Genomic DNA, 17,977 nt, shown 5'->3' with positions numbered 1-17,977 from the left:
GTCTCATTCATAAATACATTTGAGTCAAAAAGTCAAAACAAGTCGACAATTATAAATTTCCAGCAATTTTGCTCAACAATTTCACATCGTGTTGTTTGCAACACTGGCTTTGATATGGTACTGGTATGCGCCTCTCGCGAGTAGTCATAAACATCTCTTAATATGGAGATTGGCAATTATCTTCAGTCCAAGTATGTTCTTTAACCATAACGTACCGATACCTGAATCCATCAGAATCGACACCCTTGTTTTGGAGGATTTCGATGGATTCAGGGTAACTCCATATTGAAAAAGTTGAGGGATTTTGATGGATGCAGGACAGTGAGCTTAGCGATACTGCAGGATTTTGATGGATTCAGGATACCTCCATTTTGAGCAGTTGGGGGACTTTAATGGATTCAGGATCTCAACAGTTTAACTCGGCTATATGTTTGGTGTGTACTGTATGAGGTATAGGTACTACACTGGTGGATTCTGATGGACTCAGGACACCAACATTTTTTTGCATGACAAAATTGGTGGATTTTGGCGGATTCAAGATACTTTCTAGTAAAAGTACTCAAGGGGTTAGGGTTAATCCACGTAGGACTTTTTATAATAATTCGGTAGGTTACTTTTGTGTTAAATGCAAATGATCCTTTATGCCTTTAATCAGAATAATAAAATTGTCCCCAGCTCGGTTTCTGTTGTGGTGCATTTGTTGATCTTTGTCTTAATTTGCCGTTAGATAATTGCGGTGGCCCCATCTTTGTGCCCGATCTCTCTGGTCCACACGCTGGTTGCCATCGCCAACGACGGCATGAAGGAGAGAGACAGGATGGTGCGTCCCTCCTTGGAGACGCTGAGCGAACTGGGTGAGTCGTAGTGAGTCAGCGTCCCAGGGCATGCCCTAGCGACACTGGAAATCCTGGGCATTCCCCTAGCAAACATTAACTCTGTAGCTTAAAGATGTAACTGGCTGGCTGTTCTTGAGTTTAGCTCCGCAAAAATATTGTAAAAAAAAGTTGTTAAAGGGAATGTACACCATTGGCTATTGCTGTAATTTTCAGAAATGAACTATTTTAGGGATTAGTATAATAGATCAAATATTGTTACACTGACACGTTTGAAGTTTTGTGTTCGAAAATGCTGAAAAAACCAACCAAAACAGAAAGGGTCAAGTAGTCTGGTTCCCTGACTCCACTAAAGATGAAATGGATCAATTTATAGATACCAGAAAATTGTAAAGTAATGGGACCAGTCTAGCTGGCCTGCGCCCGTTCATGAAAATGTAACCAATAGCAAACACCTTTTGGACTGAAAAAAAAAAAAATTGGTCGATCTTGAGCAGTAGTTGAAAAATAGTTAGGTTTTTCCAACGGGCCGACCACCATTGGAAATGTATACAAAAATACCAATTTTCTTGAAAATGACTTCACACCTGGTGCCATAATTTTACAGGATGCTTTAGACTGTCATTTACCAACATCCTAGTAAGATATTTCGTAAAAATTTGGAAGCTTTGTTTTTTAATGTTTGCAAATGTTGTACATTCCCTTTAATTTTCTTGCAGTAGAAATATTATGTACAGCGTGTGTCAGTTAAAATGTAACAGTCAATCCAAAAGTTTTTAAAATACTAGCACTCTCGTTTTGCAAAACTTATCGATTGAGTCTGAAGTTGTAGTAAATACTCTACACAATGGTCTTCATCCCGTTTCATTTGGACACCCCAGTCTAGAGATACAGCTAATTAAATGAAAGGACTTGAATTCCAAGTTTTCAGATTATCTGGTATCTAATGAAAGGCATTCACATACCTAGAAGGTGTGTGAATGCCTTTCATTAGATACCAGATAATATCTGAAAAGTGGCCTAACCAGATTTTGACAGTTTTTACAAGCTTGGCCGTAACTTTTAACAATAGGTCCAAATCATACAGAACCAAAATTCAAGGGTAAAGAAACACTCTATCATCTTATGGTTAATGTTAAAACAAAAAAAAGAAGATTTAGTTTCCTCAGAAAAAAAGTTGTTTGACTGCTACATTTTTTGAGACACACAGTTCTTTTAACTACATAATGGGAACCACCAACATAGGGTTCGACACAATGACATAACAGGGGAACTGCCAACATAGGGCTGGCTAGCTCAGTTGGTAGAGCACCGGAACGGCAATCTGGAGTTAACTGGTTCATACCTTGCTCCGTCCGGTCAATAGTTTTGTTCAACTTTAAAAGTACAGTACATCATTTGTCATTTGTGCATTTCTTTCGTTTGAAGAAACAAAAGTGCTTTAAATCTTAAGACGGGTGCTTAACAACTAACCTGATGAAGTTTTAGCTCTGTGAATGCTGTATGTTCCAAGAAAACAATATTCTGGAGGGATCTTGATTTTCAATTCAAAAGTTGCCGAGTTATGTTTTGAATTGCACCTGAAATCAGCATCCGGGACACGTTCTCATTCAACCGATTGCAGCTACGCAATATTACGCACTGAATCAATGAATAATAGCAACCGTGTTGGGTGTGCATCGTGTCAACGCTTGTGCGCACCCATGCATGGATTCACCGAGTTACAAACCAACTAATAACAGAAATTTCCAAAAATGCGTCTCTTGGCTCATCTTTGGAAATGGCCTTCTTTTATTGTTTTCACTGGAAGAATAATTTCACAGGAAGTTTACAATGTATTACCGTTACTATCTTTAAACCAAAATCGCCGGAGTTAAAAATGTGTTCAACTTTTGCGAATTTGCAGTGCAAAAACCCGCCCTGACATTTTTAAATTCGCGTTCGCTTTTGCGCCGAGAATGAACCGGGCTTAACTGTGCAAACTTTTTTCCAGAATGTTTGTTAATTATGGTCATATAAAATTCACACTACCTTTCTTGAATAGGCACTTTTTGTTGTTCACGGTCGGTGGAAACCAAATATTTTCACAAAACTGCTGAGCAAAAATAGTTTATCGGCAAAAATTTTCTGTAATGCATAATACTCTTGGACAAATTTTTCGCTCCTAATGCAAATCAGCTAAGCAATCTTTCCTACTTTACTGTCCACAACTGCAGGTAGAAACCTGCATTGTAGACACCCACGCCCTTTTGGGGAGAAAAAAAAGTTGAGGCTTTTTCTTTAAACAATCAGTTGTTGATCTGTTTTGATTAGCAATAAAGAGCACGGAGGTGTTTGCGGCAGCAGGCGGCCTGTCGGCGCTGATCATGAACATACTGGACACGCAGCATCTACGCATCAACGAGGCTATCATGCTAACAGTGTTGCACCTACTCAACCATCCGCACACCAGAAAGTACATCAGACTCAATGTGGATATAGAGGTAAGGCACCACTTCAGGGGCGGAGCCAAGAGCAGATCAAGGGGTGGGAAATCGTTCACAATGTTTTGTAGTCCTCTTTGAACCTGAATGACTGACAGCTGACTGACTGTCACTTGCGAATTGGACTGGTTACCTATCTCACTGACTGACTTAAAGGGAATGTACATCATTGGTTTTTGCTGTAATTTTCAGAAATGAACTATTTGGGGGGTTAGTATAATAGATCAAATATTGTTGCACTGACATGTTTGACGTTTTGTGTTCGAAAATGCTGGAAAAACCAAGAAAAAAAAAAATATCCAAGTAGTCTGGTTCCCTGACTCCACTAAAGATGAAATGGATCAAAAATACCGGAAAATTGTAAGGTAAGGGAACCAGTCTAGCTGGCCTGCACCCGCTCATGAACATGGAACCAATAGCTAGCTAAACAAAATTTAGACTAAAAAAAAATGGTAAATTTGGAGCAGTAATTGAAAAATAGTTAGGTTTTTTCAACGGTGGTCGGCCGACAAGCATTGGAAATGTATACAAATATACCATTTTCTTGAAAATGGCTTCACACCAGGTGCCATAATTTTACAGGATGCTTTAGCATGTCATTTACAAACATCCTAGTAAGGTATTTCGTAACAACTTGGTAGTTTTATTTTTTGATGTTTGCAAATGTTGTATTTTCCCTTTAATATGACTTATACCTGTCTGGGAGCAGATTTACATATTTTGAGGGTATTTATGTATATTATACAAATATGGAATGATTAAAGCGGTGTAGTAAAACTAGCCTCCCTCGGTGATCCATGCTCCGTGGATCACCGAGGGAAACTAGTTTTACTTCACCACGAGATAAACAATTTTACCAAAGTTTTCTTTTGATTTGCAGCAAGTAATAGCGCCATACACTGACTGTCACTACAGGCACAACGGAGACAACAATGAACAGACAAAGTAAGTGATATTATAAGAAATATAACGCTCATACAGATACCGATTTATAGGGATTTTTAAATATCCAGCATTCTTCCACACCAACATCTAAGATACATGTAGTCTAGTCCTGCCTGGGGTTATGGTGCGTGTGCCCTTGGGCAAGGCACTTTGTCACTCATTGCTTCTCTCCACCCAGGAGTGTACTTGTGAGGACAGAGTTGGTTACTGTGACAGGTTGATTACGGCCTAGCCCCATAAATGTGGCCAATTTACTGGACTACCTCCGTAAATGAAGGCCACACTTCCACCATGTACAAAAACATGTCGAACCTTGTCCAATTTTGATTTTCACATTTAGGCTTAGTTTGTAGTTTATTTTTGCTTTAGAAGCATACTCACCCTCTTTATAGGCTAATCAGAAAGTGCTGCCTTTTTCAGATGAATGTTGAAATTTTGATACGAAAACATGTGCAAACAAATCTGGAAATTTCACAAAAAAATAGACATCTTAAAAAGACAGCACTTTCTGATTAGCCTATAAAGAGGGTGAGTATGCTTCTTAAGCAAAAATAAACTACAAACTAAGCCTAAATGTGAAAATCAAAATTTGGCAAAGTGCGACACGTTTTTGTACATGGTGGAAGTGTGGCCTTTATTTATGGAGGTAGTCCAGTAAATTGGCCACATTTATGGGGCTAATTACGGCCAAGAGTGCCAAAATGGTTGCCCACCGGCCGTGTATGCTCCCCAGGGAGTTGAGAAGGTTTCAGAAGTGTTTGCCCATTGAAACAGGGAAAATAACACCTGTCTGTGGGTAATTATGCAGGTTGTGGGTTCGAGTCCAGCCTGGGGTCATGGTGCGTGTGCCCTTGGGCAAGGCGCTTTGTCACTCATTGCTTCTCTCCACCCAGGAGTAGATGGGTACCTGTGAGGGCAGTGTTGGTGACTGTGAGAGGTTGATTACAGCCAAGAGCGCCGAAATGGCTGCCTACCGGCCGTGTATGCTCCCCGTAGAGTTGAGAAGGTTTCAGGAGTGTTTGCCCATTGAAACAGAAAAAATAACACCTGTCTGTGGGTAATTCTGCAGGTTGTGGGTTTGAGTCCAGCCTGGGGTCATGGTGCGTGTGCCCTTGGGCAAGGCACTTTGTCACTCATTGCTTCTCTCCGCCCAGGAGTGAATGGGTATCTGTGAGGGCAGAGATGGTTACTGTGAGAGGTTGATTACAGCCAAGAGCGCCGAAATGGCTGCCTACCGGCCATGTGTGCTCCCCAGGGAGTTGAGAAGGTTTCAGGGGTGTTTGCCCCTTGACGAGGGGTGATAATAATTGTAAAGCGCTTGGATATGCCCTATTATGATTATTATGATTAAAATTTTACTCATGAAAAACATTTCAATCTTTTGCCTTTTTTCTTTTCCAGTGAGGAGAAAGAGATGCGGTATTGTGCCAGCCGCATGGCTATCGTAACACTCATCAGGTCTTGGCCAGGTAAGAGATTTGAGGTGAATGGTACAAAACATAGTTCAAGGGTCTTGGTCACAAGAAATTATAATGTCTGAGGTTTATGTAAAAAAGGTAAAGGTCCCATAGCCATTACTGGCCATAGGGGCAGTGGGATGTTAGAGGTCCACTGTGTCTTGGGCGCGGCATATGAGTGGCGGGGCCCAGTCCTCTCCTCTCGCCGTCTTACCTTCCCTGAACGAATCAGGTACCCATTTGACTGTTGGGTCGTCAGAGAGAGTTTTCAAGTTTTTGGTCCGAACAGGATTTGAACTGCCAACCTCCCACTTTGTAGCTCCAGGCTCTAACCGCTCGGCTACGAGGCCCCTCTGAGGTTTTGCCTTGCCTCATAATAATAATAACGGAGTCTTATATAGCGCACGTATCTACCAACAATTAGGTACTCAAGGCGCTGGTTATTATGTCTATTATTAAAGAAAGGTAAATAAAGTATATGAGAAATATGAGACGCATTATGTAGCACCTTATAAGGGTTGACAAGGTGCTGTGGCGCATATTGCAGCCACTGCCAGAAACACCGGGGCAAACCCCTTCTCTTAGCGATAAGTGTTACTGGGTTCTTTAACGTGCATTACACAACACACGGGACCTACGGTTTTACGTCCCATCCGAAGGACGAAGCAATGCTGGTAAAGTGCCTTGCTCAAGAGCACAAGCACCATGTTCCCACGGTCAGGATTCGAACTCATGTACCACGGCACACAAATCGAACACCGTAACCATTGGACCACAGCACCCCATATATGTCCTCCAGTAAATAGAACCATCAGATTTTGATCAAAATAAAAAAAATTAAGGCGGCCTGACATTCCGATATTAACAAGATCTTCTTTAGAGGCAAAATGACAGGTACAAGAAACAAACATGTAGGGACTCACAAGCATGCAAGGTTGGGAGGAGATACACAAAAGATGGATTAAATAGGGGACAAACCAGTGTGAATGAAATCAAGGGGAACGAAGTAAAAGAACGAACAAAGGACGGATGGAAAATTGTCAAAATAAGACTGGCGCCACATAAAATGTATATCACATAAGTGACAAGTCATTAGTGTGATAACAGGTCCCACACTTTTGAGAAAAAAAACGCATTATTGGAATGACCACTATTGTGTAAACAGCTTGCTTAACTATTGTGATACTGGCATCAATTCGGTATGCAAGTAACGCGGCATCATGTTCCCGAAATGGAATTGGTCAGTGTGTTCGCTCTTTTCACGCTCCGCCATTGGGCATGCAGAGCCTCGATCTGGCAACTTTACACAATAAAAATAGCCGGTTCAGTGATCTGAACCCCGACGCGGGAATCACTGAACCAGCTGTATTTATTGTGTCAAGTTGTCAGACCGGGGCTGTGCATGCTCATGGCGGAAGTGTGAAAAGAGCAAATTGTGAACTCGTGTTCTTGTTCAAATACAGCGTGTGTCAATAAAAACGCAGGATTCAAAGCGATTTTTTGTCTGAGAAAATTATGCTACTGGTGTGCCTAATTTGATAAGGATTTGATTGTCCATAATGTCATCTTTGACAAGATTTTTGTTTGGTGGAATTTGGACTTTTGGTTCAAAAGTTATGACAAGTTTTGTGAAGCCCTTCTGAAGCGGGTTGGTCTAATTCAATGACCTTAACACAACGACGAGTTATGTACAATGCAGGTATGCATTGAAGACAATTAAACCAGAACAAAACTTTCTTTGAAACAACTGATGATAAGTATCACTTAAATTTAATAACTGGACTATCATTGTTTCAAAGCATCATGAATTATTGACTAATAACATTGATTGTGGACTAAAGGATTATGTAAGCCTAATCCTGCCACACATGTCCTTCTTTGTGATCCACAAATACTTTCACCTGTACTGAATTCAAACCTTTCATTAGGTATGTGTGATTTCACAAATCAGACCAGCTTGGAATTTGTAACCCTTCTTCAATGTACTCTATCTCTGGACAGGATTGTCCAAATGAGATGGGATAAAAAGCATAGTGAAGAGAAGGAAAGGTACTTTGAAAAGAGGGTTAACATTATGATGAATAGGGGTGGTTTATATTCTTAATATTTTTGTTTCTAATCCTGCGTTTTTATTGACACGCGCTGTATATGAATTTATACAACCTGTTGTTTCCTGTACGTCATATCTGTTTACAGGAATGATACGACTTTGTCGGCCAGAAGCGAGTGGGCTCCAGTCACTCATGTCCATCCTGTGCATACCCAATGAAGTGCATCGGGTAAGTTAAGTCCAGAAATGAATGTCATGCAGCTTTGTAGTAAGAATTATTTTATGTTGTAAGAATTATTTTATAAGGCACACCCAGTTGACATAAGTGAGTGTCCTAAAATGATAGTTTTATCAATAATAGTCAGTGTGTGTATGGGGGACCATATGCAATGTAGGGTAAAAAATTTGAAACTCTCAGGATCACCTATGAATACCTCAACAAGTTCAAAACCACTCGATGCCATTGTTTCTGATCCTTTTAGGAGCGGGGGCTTGACTAAATAAATAATGGGCGTAGAGACCACAAATTTCACTTTTCTACTTTGCATTTTGACAGATAACCGAAGTTCTACATCACGAGGAAAATATTTTTTTTCAAGAATTTTGCAATTTTTTTTGGGGGGGGGGGGGCAGAGCCACCTTTTTAAAAATAGGGGGCTAAAGATGGTAAGTAGTTTAATTTGATAATGAATTCTGTACAAGTTGTTCATGAGTGTATGCTCATATACATGTATTAAAAGTAGTAACAATAATGGATTCTACATAAAGCTTTTTTTTCGTACTTTTCCTTGTAGGACCTACATTCAGAATAGGCACCGCACCAACCTAATGCATAGATTTTGCTTTTTCCTTTTTGCAGAAATATCTCCTACAAGTTCTGTTTGATATCTTCTACATCCCCATACCAGAGTGGACTGACGACTTTGATGTTGCCCTACAAAGTATAGGTAACAAAAACATGCATTAAGGCCAAGAAAAACCAAAATTGTTTGTGAAAAAATTCATTAAGGATGCCTCATAAAGGCAATATCAAGTAAATTATATTGTAACAAGCTCGATCTGAAATATCTTGGAAGCTGTGGGCCAACCAATTCGTGTTCGTTCATGAGTCACGTGATTGTGCCACGTAATTTCTGGAAGGAGTAGTGTTTGGAGTAAAAAAAGTCAGGTTTTTGACCCCAGTGCCCCATGATGAGGTTTGACAGATGAACCCCCCCACCTTTCCTGGGTCTGCGCCAGGAACACATTTCATCTCTGGAGAATTTCGCAGAAAACGTTTTGCTACATCAAATTCGCTTCGCATTTGCATGAAGTATGAAACAGCCATAAACAAGGTGTAACTCAAGCTCACAGCCTTCTGCATTCCTTGTGCAGATACGTTGGCAACTGTGAAGGGCAAAACACAAGTTTGAGAATTCCAAATCCCTAATTCCAAATTATGTTTTGGTGAGCAGATCGCTACGAGATGCAGCCGCCGTGGCAACTGAGCGAAGGCTTCGTCGCCGAGGAAGGCAAAGCAATCTTACCCCACCGCGCTGCCACGAGAACCAACCTAACAGAGAACCACCTAGCTCTCATACTGCTTGCATTCACTAACGCTGGACTGCTGGAGGTAAGTTGAAGCTTACACCAATACACCAGTGGAGTTGAATTTGACACACAGCTGTACTTTGAAGGATTGTACAGTGGAACGCCACTATAACGAACATCGTGGGATCCACAGAAAGTGTTCGTAGTAACGATCGTTCGGTATAAAGATTGTGAACCGCTGGTACCCTCTTTTGACCAATAGTGAAGTCACTGAACTGGCATTTTCACATCCCGCCGCCGCACGAGGAGTTGTCACAAAACTTTAACAACGGGTGGTTTTCCCTTTTATTCCTTGGGAAAATAATAGTCATCTATCGCTCTTCGACATTCAAACACGATGTAACCATGGGTGGTTTGATGTTCAGGAATTAAAAGTGGCCCAAGCAGTGTTTAATACATGTAAAAACCGGTACAGCCGAATGTTTGGCATAGCGGCGTTCCACTGTATTAACAAAATTTGAATTGCATGGGCCCTTTAAGTTTTTGGGTTATCAGTTCATCCAGTCTGCTGATTCGGCAGGGAACATTGCATTTGATAAATGATGGGATATCATTGGCTCTTTTTTTGCAGAGCATTGTGGAGGTGATCTCGTCAGGTAGTGAACACCTATCCAACATGGCTACTATACTGCTTGGGGAGCTGCTACATATGGTGAGTAGGGGACACTACTTGAGGTACATTCCAGCCCATCACAAATCAAATCACAATTCCGATTGACTTGTGATGGACTAGTGATGGACTTGTGATTAGCTTGTGATTGACTTGTGATTGACTTGTGATTGAAATGTGATTGAGTTGTGATTGAGTTGTGAGTGAGTTGTGATTGAATTGTGATTGAGTTGTGATTGACCTGTGATTGACTTGAGATGGAATTGTGATTGACTTGTGATTGACTTGTGATAGACTTGTGATTGACCTGTGATTGATTTGTGATTGACTTGTGATGGAATTGTGATTGACTTGTGATTGACTTGTGATAGACTTGTGATTGACTTGTGATTGACTTGTGATTGACTTGTCTCTGACTTGTGATTGACCTGTGATTGATTTGTGATTGGTTTGTGATTGAATTGTGATTGGCTTGCTGATGGACTTGTGATGGACTTGTGATGGACTTGTGATGGACTTGTGATTGACTAGTGATTTACTTGTGATGACTTGTGATGCTCTTGTGATTGAATTGTGAATGACTTGTGATGCTCTTGTGCAGTGTTCTAGCCAGGCATCAAATAGCGCTAGCACCCGCTACGCTTTCGGAAATAAGCGCTACGCTTAAATCGCGCCGCTACGCTACCGCTACGCTTTAAATTTTGGTTGCGAAAAAAAAAATATCTGTCGTTTGTTCGTATACAAGCGCAGCGACTTTGAGCATTGCACACTGGCCGTACGACACAGCGAAAAATAAACAACGATCCCGCCGCACGTGCCGCACGTACCCCGTACGATACCCCTACCGTGATGCTGCGCCACACGCATTCGCTATGATAGCAAGCACGTGCTGTTTTGTGCTGCGTAGATACAGCGCTCCGTTCGGACGTACGTGTCACCAACAGAGCGTCACGTACAGAGCGCTCTGTGGACCACACCATTTTGCGGTATCGGGTGTGCTTTCCTAAGGTCAATATTTACAAGCAATTAAACTGTTCTAAAATTATAAATAATACTTTTTATCAAGTCCGAAACACGTTACTGTTTGAAAATAAGTTCTTCAATGTCGGAACATAATTTTCGTAAAGGATTTATTTGAGAAACGATGTCCAAAGAAAGGTCAAGCACCCCTACGATATCAATGGATCCGTCCTACAAGATGGCGCACGTGAAGAATTCTTCTCGAAGAATGTCGCTGTCGAAAATTTGGATTTTTGGCTACACTACTTGTTGCTGATAATAACAGTTCGATAAGTTTGGTAGTAAAAAACGGATCTGTTTGTTCTTAGGACAAAACCAATCAGCAAGTATTGCAACAAAGCAAGTTTTTTTAGCGCCCCACGAATGCGTTGCTTTCTCAAATGCTGAGGGAAAATTTGGTGGCGTAGTTCGCCGGCGTAGCCGGTGCGGGCTGGCCCGCGCCGCGCCCGCACGCGACGCCGGGCCGGCCGGGGCCGGCCGCGGCCGGGATAGGGAGCAATTCCCGGTGATTATTTCTCATCGTCATTATATACAATTATATTTTTTTAACATAACAAAAATGAGATTTCTCCTTCACATTGTGCTGTAGCATATTGAAATTGCAATCGCCGACGACTTTTTCTGTCTGAGACCTCCATGGTTTTACACTTTCTCTCCCTGCCGATCGGATGGTTTTATTTACAAATTTAAAATCGGAACTACTGCTACTACGGCAGCGCTACACAACACAAGGCTTCTGAAATATGAAATGTTCATGCGATTTGTTCTCACCCTTAATATTGACAAAGTAAATCCCAATTTGTTATAAAACATTGAGGAACTACTAAAAGTGGTTAAACATCAGAAAGCATCGATCTTGGAACAATTTATACATTGTAAACATAATCTAAAATTTGAAAACAGAAGAAACTTTCCAGGAGCAAGAGTATCAATCATTGAAACAAATATAACAAAATTTCTTATAATTTTAAACACTTCTGCTAAAAAAAAATCAGGGGAAAGTGGCAGGGAATCGCCTCAGATTGCACCACAGAGCATCTAGAGTCCAAAATTTTTCGGGGCCCTTAAGCGGGCCCCGGACCCCACGCCGTAAGGGCTTCGCGCTCCGCGCTCGCATTAGTCGCCGAACCAAAATTACCCCTACGCTTTAATTTTACCCTGGCTAGAACACTGCTCTTGTGATTGACTTGTGAATGACTTGTGATTGTCTTGTGAGTGACTTGTATTTTACTTTGTGAATGAATTGTGATTGTCTTGTGAATGACTGGTATTTGACTTGTGATTGACTTGTGAATGACTTGTGATTGACTTGTGATGGCCTTATGGTTGACTTGTATTTGACGTGTGATTGGCTTGTGATGGCCTTGTATTTCACTTGTGATTGACTTGTGATCGACATATAATTCTCTTGTGATTTCCCCAGGCGGATCGTCTTCTACCCTCAGAATGTGAGCAGCACCATCACTGCCTCCCAACTCTCATGATCCTAGCAGCGTCATGTGATGTCCCTGTGCTTCAAAGAAAGTAAGTCCAATAATGGCAATGTTTGCAAAGGTCATTTTTGTATGAATTAAAATGTTCTCACTGTTGTTGGAAATTTCCACTTTTTTTCCCATTTGTAGTCCTTTACGTGACAAATTGTTATAAAATGCTTTTCATTTCTGTGCTTCAAAATCTGTGCTTCTTTCCCAGTCGTGCAAGTGCCGCCATTACGCACCTAGACCGACTCCACGAGTTGAACAAGAGAGGGCCCGTCCCCTGCAGCCTGTTCCTGAGTTTCATCATGAGCCGATCGGAGACGTTCATGGCCGAGAGAAAATCCAAGCTCAACCGGGACAAGATGAAACAGTGCATGAATAAGGTAACTCAACAGTATGTCCAAAAAAAGTGTCCGTCTGCCTTTTTAAAAAATAACTACAAAACCATGAGGTCAAGTTTGAAAATCTTTGGCCTCAACCCCTATGAGTTTCATTTAATTTTAGTCACACATCACTGCACTATTGTCAATTGAGCACAACATTTTTGGACACTGTATCCAAGTTCCATGCCTTAACACTCCTATGGAAACATGCATTGTCAGCCTGGTTATTACTTGGGTCAATATTGGTCAAGACTCCCATTGGTTTGTACTCAGTATGCCAGGAGGCGAGGAAGAAAATTTTGACTGATTGTGACCTCATAAATGGTAGGAGGGTTAGTCAGTTTCAGTGCTGTGTTAATGTAAGCTGTGTAAAAAATCCTGCATGTTGTGAAAAAGGCCGATGTGGTTGGACATTGGAATCATTTGCCCTTGAGTATTAAAGCCAGAGTCCATCATTTGCAGCTATCCAAAAAGTAACTGGCATAATTATTGTTGAAAACCATACTTTATTGAAAGATAGTAAGGAGTCTAAACTCCATGTGAAATTATTCTTTCTGGCAAGCAGTCATTTTGAAGAAATCAACAAAAGAAGGCCTTTCCAACGGTGCCTCTTAAGAAGCACCGTAGGAAATTCAAATTAGTAGTTCGTTTTGTTATTCGGCGAAGCGCGCGCAAGCATAGGCACGACGCACACGTGTCCTTGGTTGCTACAATATGCCGGATCAGTGCATGACATCGCGTAGCTGCAGTCGGCTCAGTGAGAACGCGTCTCGGACGCTGAATTCAGGCCCAATTCAAAACAAGATTCAGCAACTTTTGATTTGAAATCGAGATCCTAGAATGTTGTTTTTCTCGAAATATACAGCTAAAGCTGAGCTGAAACTTCATCAGGTTAGTTGTTCAGCACCCTTCTTTAGATCTTGAGCACTTTTGTTGCTTCAAACGAGCAAAATGCACAAATTACAAATGATGGACTATACCTTTAATATTTTTTGTCTTGTCTGTTCAGGACACAGATGATATCAGCACCCAGGCCAGTATAAAAGAGACGCAGGTTCTGTCCGGTAAGGACCACACCTTCTGGAACTGGGACCTCATCAGCTGTATAATCAAGGTGAGCAAAGATGCAGAAAACATGTAACATGTTGTGATAGGCTGGTCTGTTAATAGACCAATGTATTAAGCTTTGCATTAAGATTTGAGGCTTTGCATGGTGGAGTATCAGTATCGTTTCGGTTTGCGGTAACACCATGTGGTAATAAGTACTGTCGCTCAGTAGATATTTAGTTCTGATAAGAACGTGTACCTGCTTATTATCAACTTTCGCTAAGGAGTTTTAGTCTCCTGACGATGACGAGAGCAGGCTAGTCGAAACCTTGAGACCAAAGACAAGTTCTTTTAGGACTTAAAGCAGGACTGTTCTTATCGGAACTAAAACTTCTTAGCGAAAGTTGATAATAAGCAGGACAACTTCTTATCTGAACTAAACATCTACTGAGCAGTAGTTAGTAACACATGGTGTTACCGCAAACCGAAACGATACTAAGCTCTGCCTTGTGATATTCTGACCAATCACAGCCATGATAAGTAAGGGATCAAAAGTGTAATGGAGCAATTATAAACGTGATGTTTAAAAATGGTTAGGGGACTGGCCGCTAACAGCGAGCAGCTTCCTTACCGGTTTTAAAAATCACGTTTATTAAACTGCTCCACCACACTGGTATCACACTAGGTAAAAAAAAAACCTTCGGATCAAAAGCCATAAATATTTTTTTAAAAATTGTCAGAATTTTAGCAAGTTTGTTCTACCATTTTATTCCATGTTCGAGCCATTTCCATGGTACACGCTAGGCATGCGGTCTGCTCAACACCTCCTTATATGGAGACCATGTTAGTGGTTTGGAAGCACTTGGTTGAGGCCGGCGTGCCGATGATGCATAGTGGCTGCGTGTGGGGCAGAGCGCAGGGTCTCACGACCGGTTTTTAAACATTGCCGATTGAACACGTGTTTGAACAGTGGTTTTAAAGCACCCATGTGATGGGCTGTTGATCAAGATCTGGAGTTTTTGAACAGTCTTTGTTCTCTGGTTGTCCTCTGATTGAGAATACTGACGCTAAGATTAAACACATTCATTATACGTGCGGGGGAAGTTCAGTATTTGAGCCACATCATACAGCGGGTTTAAACCACCAACATGATGGGCTGTTGATCAAGATCTGGAGCTTAGAAGACAGAACAGTCGAAGTCCTCTGGGTAAAAATGTTGTGATTGAGAATACTGACACTAAGAATTAAACACAATCATTGTACTTGCTAAAACATATTTACTCTTGCTACTTCTTGACCTTGATTCACAGAAAGGAGGACCCTGCCTAAGAAAATTTGAAGATGCTAATATAAGTAGGTGAGTATATGGAAAAGGATAACAGAATAGTATCTCCTTACTGTTATAAATCAAACTTGAAAAGTTTGTCATTACTTGAACACTTCAAAACTGTTCAACATGTTAAATGTAACTGTAAAGATTTTTTTGTCAGTAAGTTTCATTCCTACTTACAAAATGAAATGGATAGGACATTTTTTTACCGACACACCTTGTAAACATTTGTGGCATTTTATTGTCATGTGCCACTGTTTTTGTCGACGGTAACTTTTTTGTCGAAGGTGGCTCATTGTCTCTATCCTTTTAGCAGGTTTAAACCCTTGACAGTTATAACATATTATAAGATGGAATTTTGTGATATAAATCAAATTAGGTTTTGCCCTTCACCGACGTTTAAACACTGTATACTCAGTGTGTTACCTCCCGAGTGAAAGTTGGAAAAATCACTCGGGTGGGACTCGAACCCACGACCTCCTGCTTTCTAGTGCAGATGTCTTACCACTCGACTACAAGCTAACGGGATCGGTTGGCTGGTTCGAATCTGATGTACATAGCAGCGGGTACCGCATAAACTATTATAAGATGGAATTTTGCGTCGGGGTGATATAAATCAAATTAGGTGGTCGAGTTTTAAGGCATCTGCACTAGCATTTGCACTAGAAAGCAGGAGGTCGTGGGTTGGAGTCCCACCCGAGTGATTGTTTCCAACTTTCACTCAAGACGTAACACACTGAGTATACAGTGTTTAAACGTCGGTGAAGGGCAAAACCTAAGTTGCAAAACACTCCATATCGATCGCCGCGCACAAATTGAACTGGTGCCTTCTGCATGCAACTCTTGACCAGCGCGGCCCGCAGTTGCAGCTGGCAGTTTTGAATATCCGAATATTTGGTCAAACACAGTGTCTAGTAATCAAATACCAAATTATTTGAAAATAGACAGCCCTATATGTTGTCACGCTGTTAATTTTCAAAAGTTGAACACATCTCAACTCGGGCAAAATTTGCAGGGATTGTTTTGTGAAGTCAAAAATTTGATTCGCATTCGGGTGCAGTATGAACCGGATGCCCTTAAAGGTAGAATAAATCATTTGCAGCTATCCAAAAAGTAACTGACTAAATTATAGTTGAAAAGCTTACTTGGTTTAAAGATAGGTAACGACACTAAACTCCCTGTGAAATTATTCTTTTTGGCATGCTGTCATTTTGAGGAAAACCATAAAAGAAGGCCTTTTCCAATGATGCGTCTAAAGACGCATTTTTGGAAATTTCTGGTAGTAGTTTGTTTTTAATTTGATTGAATGAGAATGTGTCCCGGACACCAATATGGGTGCAATTCAAAACTTGACTTGACAACTTCTAAATTGAAATCAAGATCCTAGCATTTTGTTTTCTTGGAATATACAGCATTCACTGAGCTAAAACTTAATCAGGTTAGTTGTAAATGTAACGTAGAAAAATGGATCACTAGAGAAAAAAACCTGGTTCCATTGATTATGTCACGATTTAGCTTTTTAAACTGGGACAAAAAAAAGAAAGAAAAGGAATCAAGGGAAAAAAATAGACTTCTCCAAAAATTTAATCTAGTCTCGTAACAATCTTCAAACAAACCAAAAAAACCCACTTCTATTCTTAAATAAGAAAACCACTTTTTCTCAAATACTCAATCTTGGTCAAAATCCTAGAACAAAAAGAGTGAAAATATATAAATGAAATGAAAGTTTATGAAACCCACACAGCACTAAAGGAAATGACTCCAAAAGCACAGGAATGAACTAAAAACCAAAAGTGGAGCAGACACTTGTGATCGGGATGAAAATGTACACTAAAGCTAGAGTAGGGCTTAAATGTCTTGCCTGTGTGATGCTGGTCTGCTGAATGAGCCTCTAGGTCAATGAACTAAAGCTACACAGGAAGTTGGGCCAGAATAAACAATGGGGGAAGGGGGAGGCCACTACTAAACTAAACACGGGAGAAGAGGGGGTGTACTCCTATAAAAAGACGGGTAGCAGATCTGAAACTAGGGAAAAACTTTAACTTATTTTCTGCTCCTTTACATTAAGCACCTGTTTTTTTTTATTTTGAGCACTTTTGTTGCTTCAAAACAAAAAATATGCACAAATGACAAATGATGTACTCTACCTTTAAGTTGGAATCTACTCTATGCAGTACCCAAAATCAATTTTAAAATTGTTTTTTGTGTGTTTTTGTCGTGCAGGTTTTTCCGACGGTTAGTGGAGTTCTACAAACCCACCAGTAAGCAGTTCTCAAGCGTCGAGTTACCCAAGTCGCTAGTCAGGCCCCCCAGTCTACAGATGCACACCCTCATTGGCTGTCAACTCGTTGAGTTCCTTTTTGACGGAGACGAGGTGAGTATGGACTCGGTGCGCAAGTACCCCCTCAATTGTTTACAAAGGGAGAGGTGGGGAGACCACTGGGAGGGACATAGGGTTCCAGACCAGTAAATAGACTGCCATAGACCTTAGTGCTAATTACGCGCACTTCCCAAAATTATTAAAAATACACACAACTCTCTGAGGTGTTCGAGATACATATCAAATTAAAAGCTTATTTCATCATCATTCATTTTTCTGTTAAATTTTTGTTCGACTATCCAATGACTTTGAGGAGCAAATTCCATCCGAAGATGATCACCTCTAAAAATAGTCCTGAAGCCCATCGCCATTTTTAAAAACTATGCCTACTGTCCAATAGAAAAATAGGGCGCTTGTAGTTTCACAGAAAT

At 40.8% G+C, this 17,977-nt stretch overlaps 1 protein-coding gene across 2 annotated transcripts in view; it reads left to right on the top strand.

The window, feature by feature from the left end:
• Positions 1-17,977, top strand: part of LOC119728346 (rapamycin-insensitive companion of mTOR-like) — a 78,905-nt gene that overhangs the window by 38,566 nt on the left and 22,362 nt on the right. For both annotated transcript variants that reach the window (XM_038200549.1, XM_038200548.1), the window contains exons 6-18: positions 728-854; positions 3,147-3,316; positions 4,197-4,261; positions 5,663-5,730; positions 7,915-7,997; positions 8,628-8,715; positions 9,223-9,380; positions 9,930-10,010; positions 12,412-12,512; positions 12,681-12,849; positions 13,859-13,963; positions 15,207-15,253; positions 17,450-17,600. In XM_038200549.1, the coding sequence (XP_038056477.1) occupies positions 728-854; positions 3,147-3,316; positions 4,197-4,261; positions 5,663-5,730; positions 7,915-7,997; positions 8,628-8,715; positions 9,223-9,380; positions 9,930-10,010; positions 12,412-12,512; positions 12,681-12,849; positions 13,859-13,963; positions 15,207-15,253; positions 17,450-17,600 (1,413 nt within the window). The remainder of the gene's footprint in view (positions 1-727; positions 855-3,146; positions 3,317-4,196; positions 4,262-5,662; positions 5,731-7,914; positions 7,998-8,627; positions 8,716-9,222; positions 9,381-9,929; positions 10,011-12,411; positions 12,513-12,680; positions 12,850-13,858; positions 13,964-15,206; positions 15,254-17,449; positions 17,601-17,977) is intronic.

The sequence above is a fragment of the Patiria miniata genome, unplaced genomic scaffold, assembly GCF_015706575.1.
Source record: "Patiria miniata isolate m_02_andy unplaced genomic scaffold, ASM1570657v1 HiC_scaffold_20, whole genome shotgun sequence".
NCBI lineage: Eukaryota > Metazoa > Echinodermata > Asteroidea > Valvatida > Asterinidae > Patiria > Patiria miniata.
Note: the sequence above shows the minus strand (reverse complement) of the source record. Positions and strands in the feature narration are given on the sequence as shown.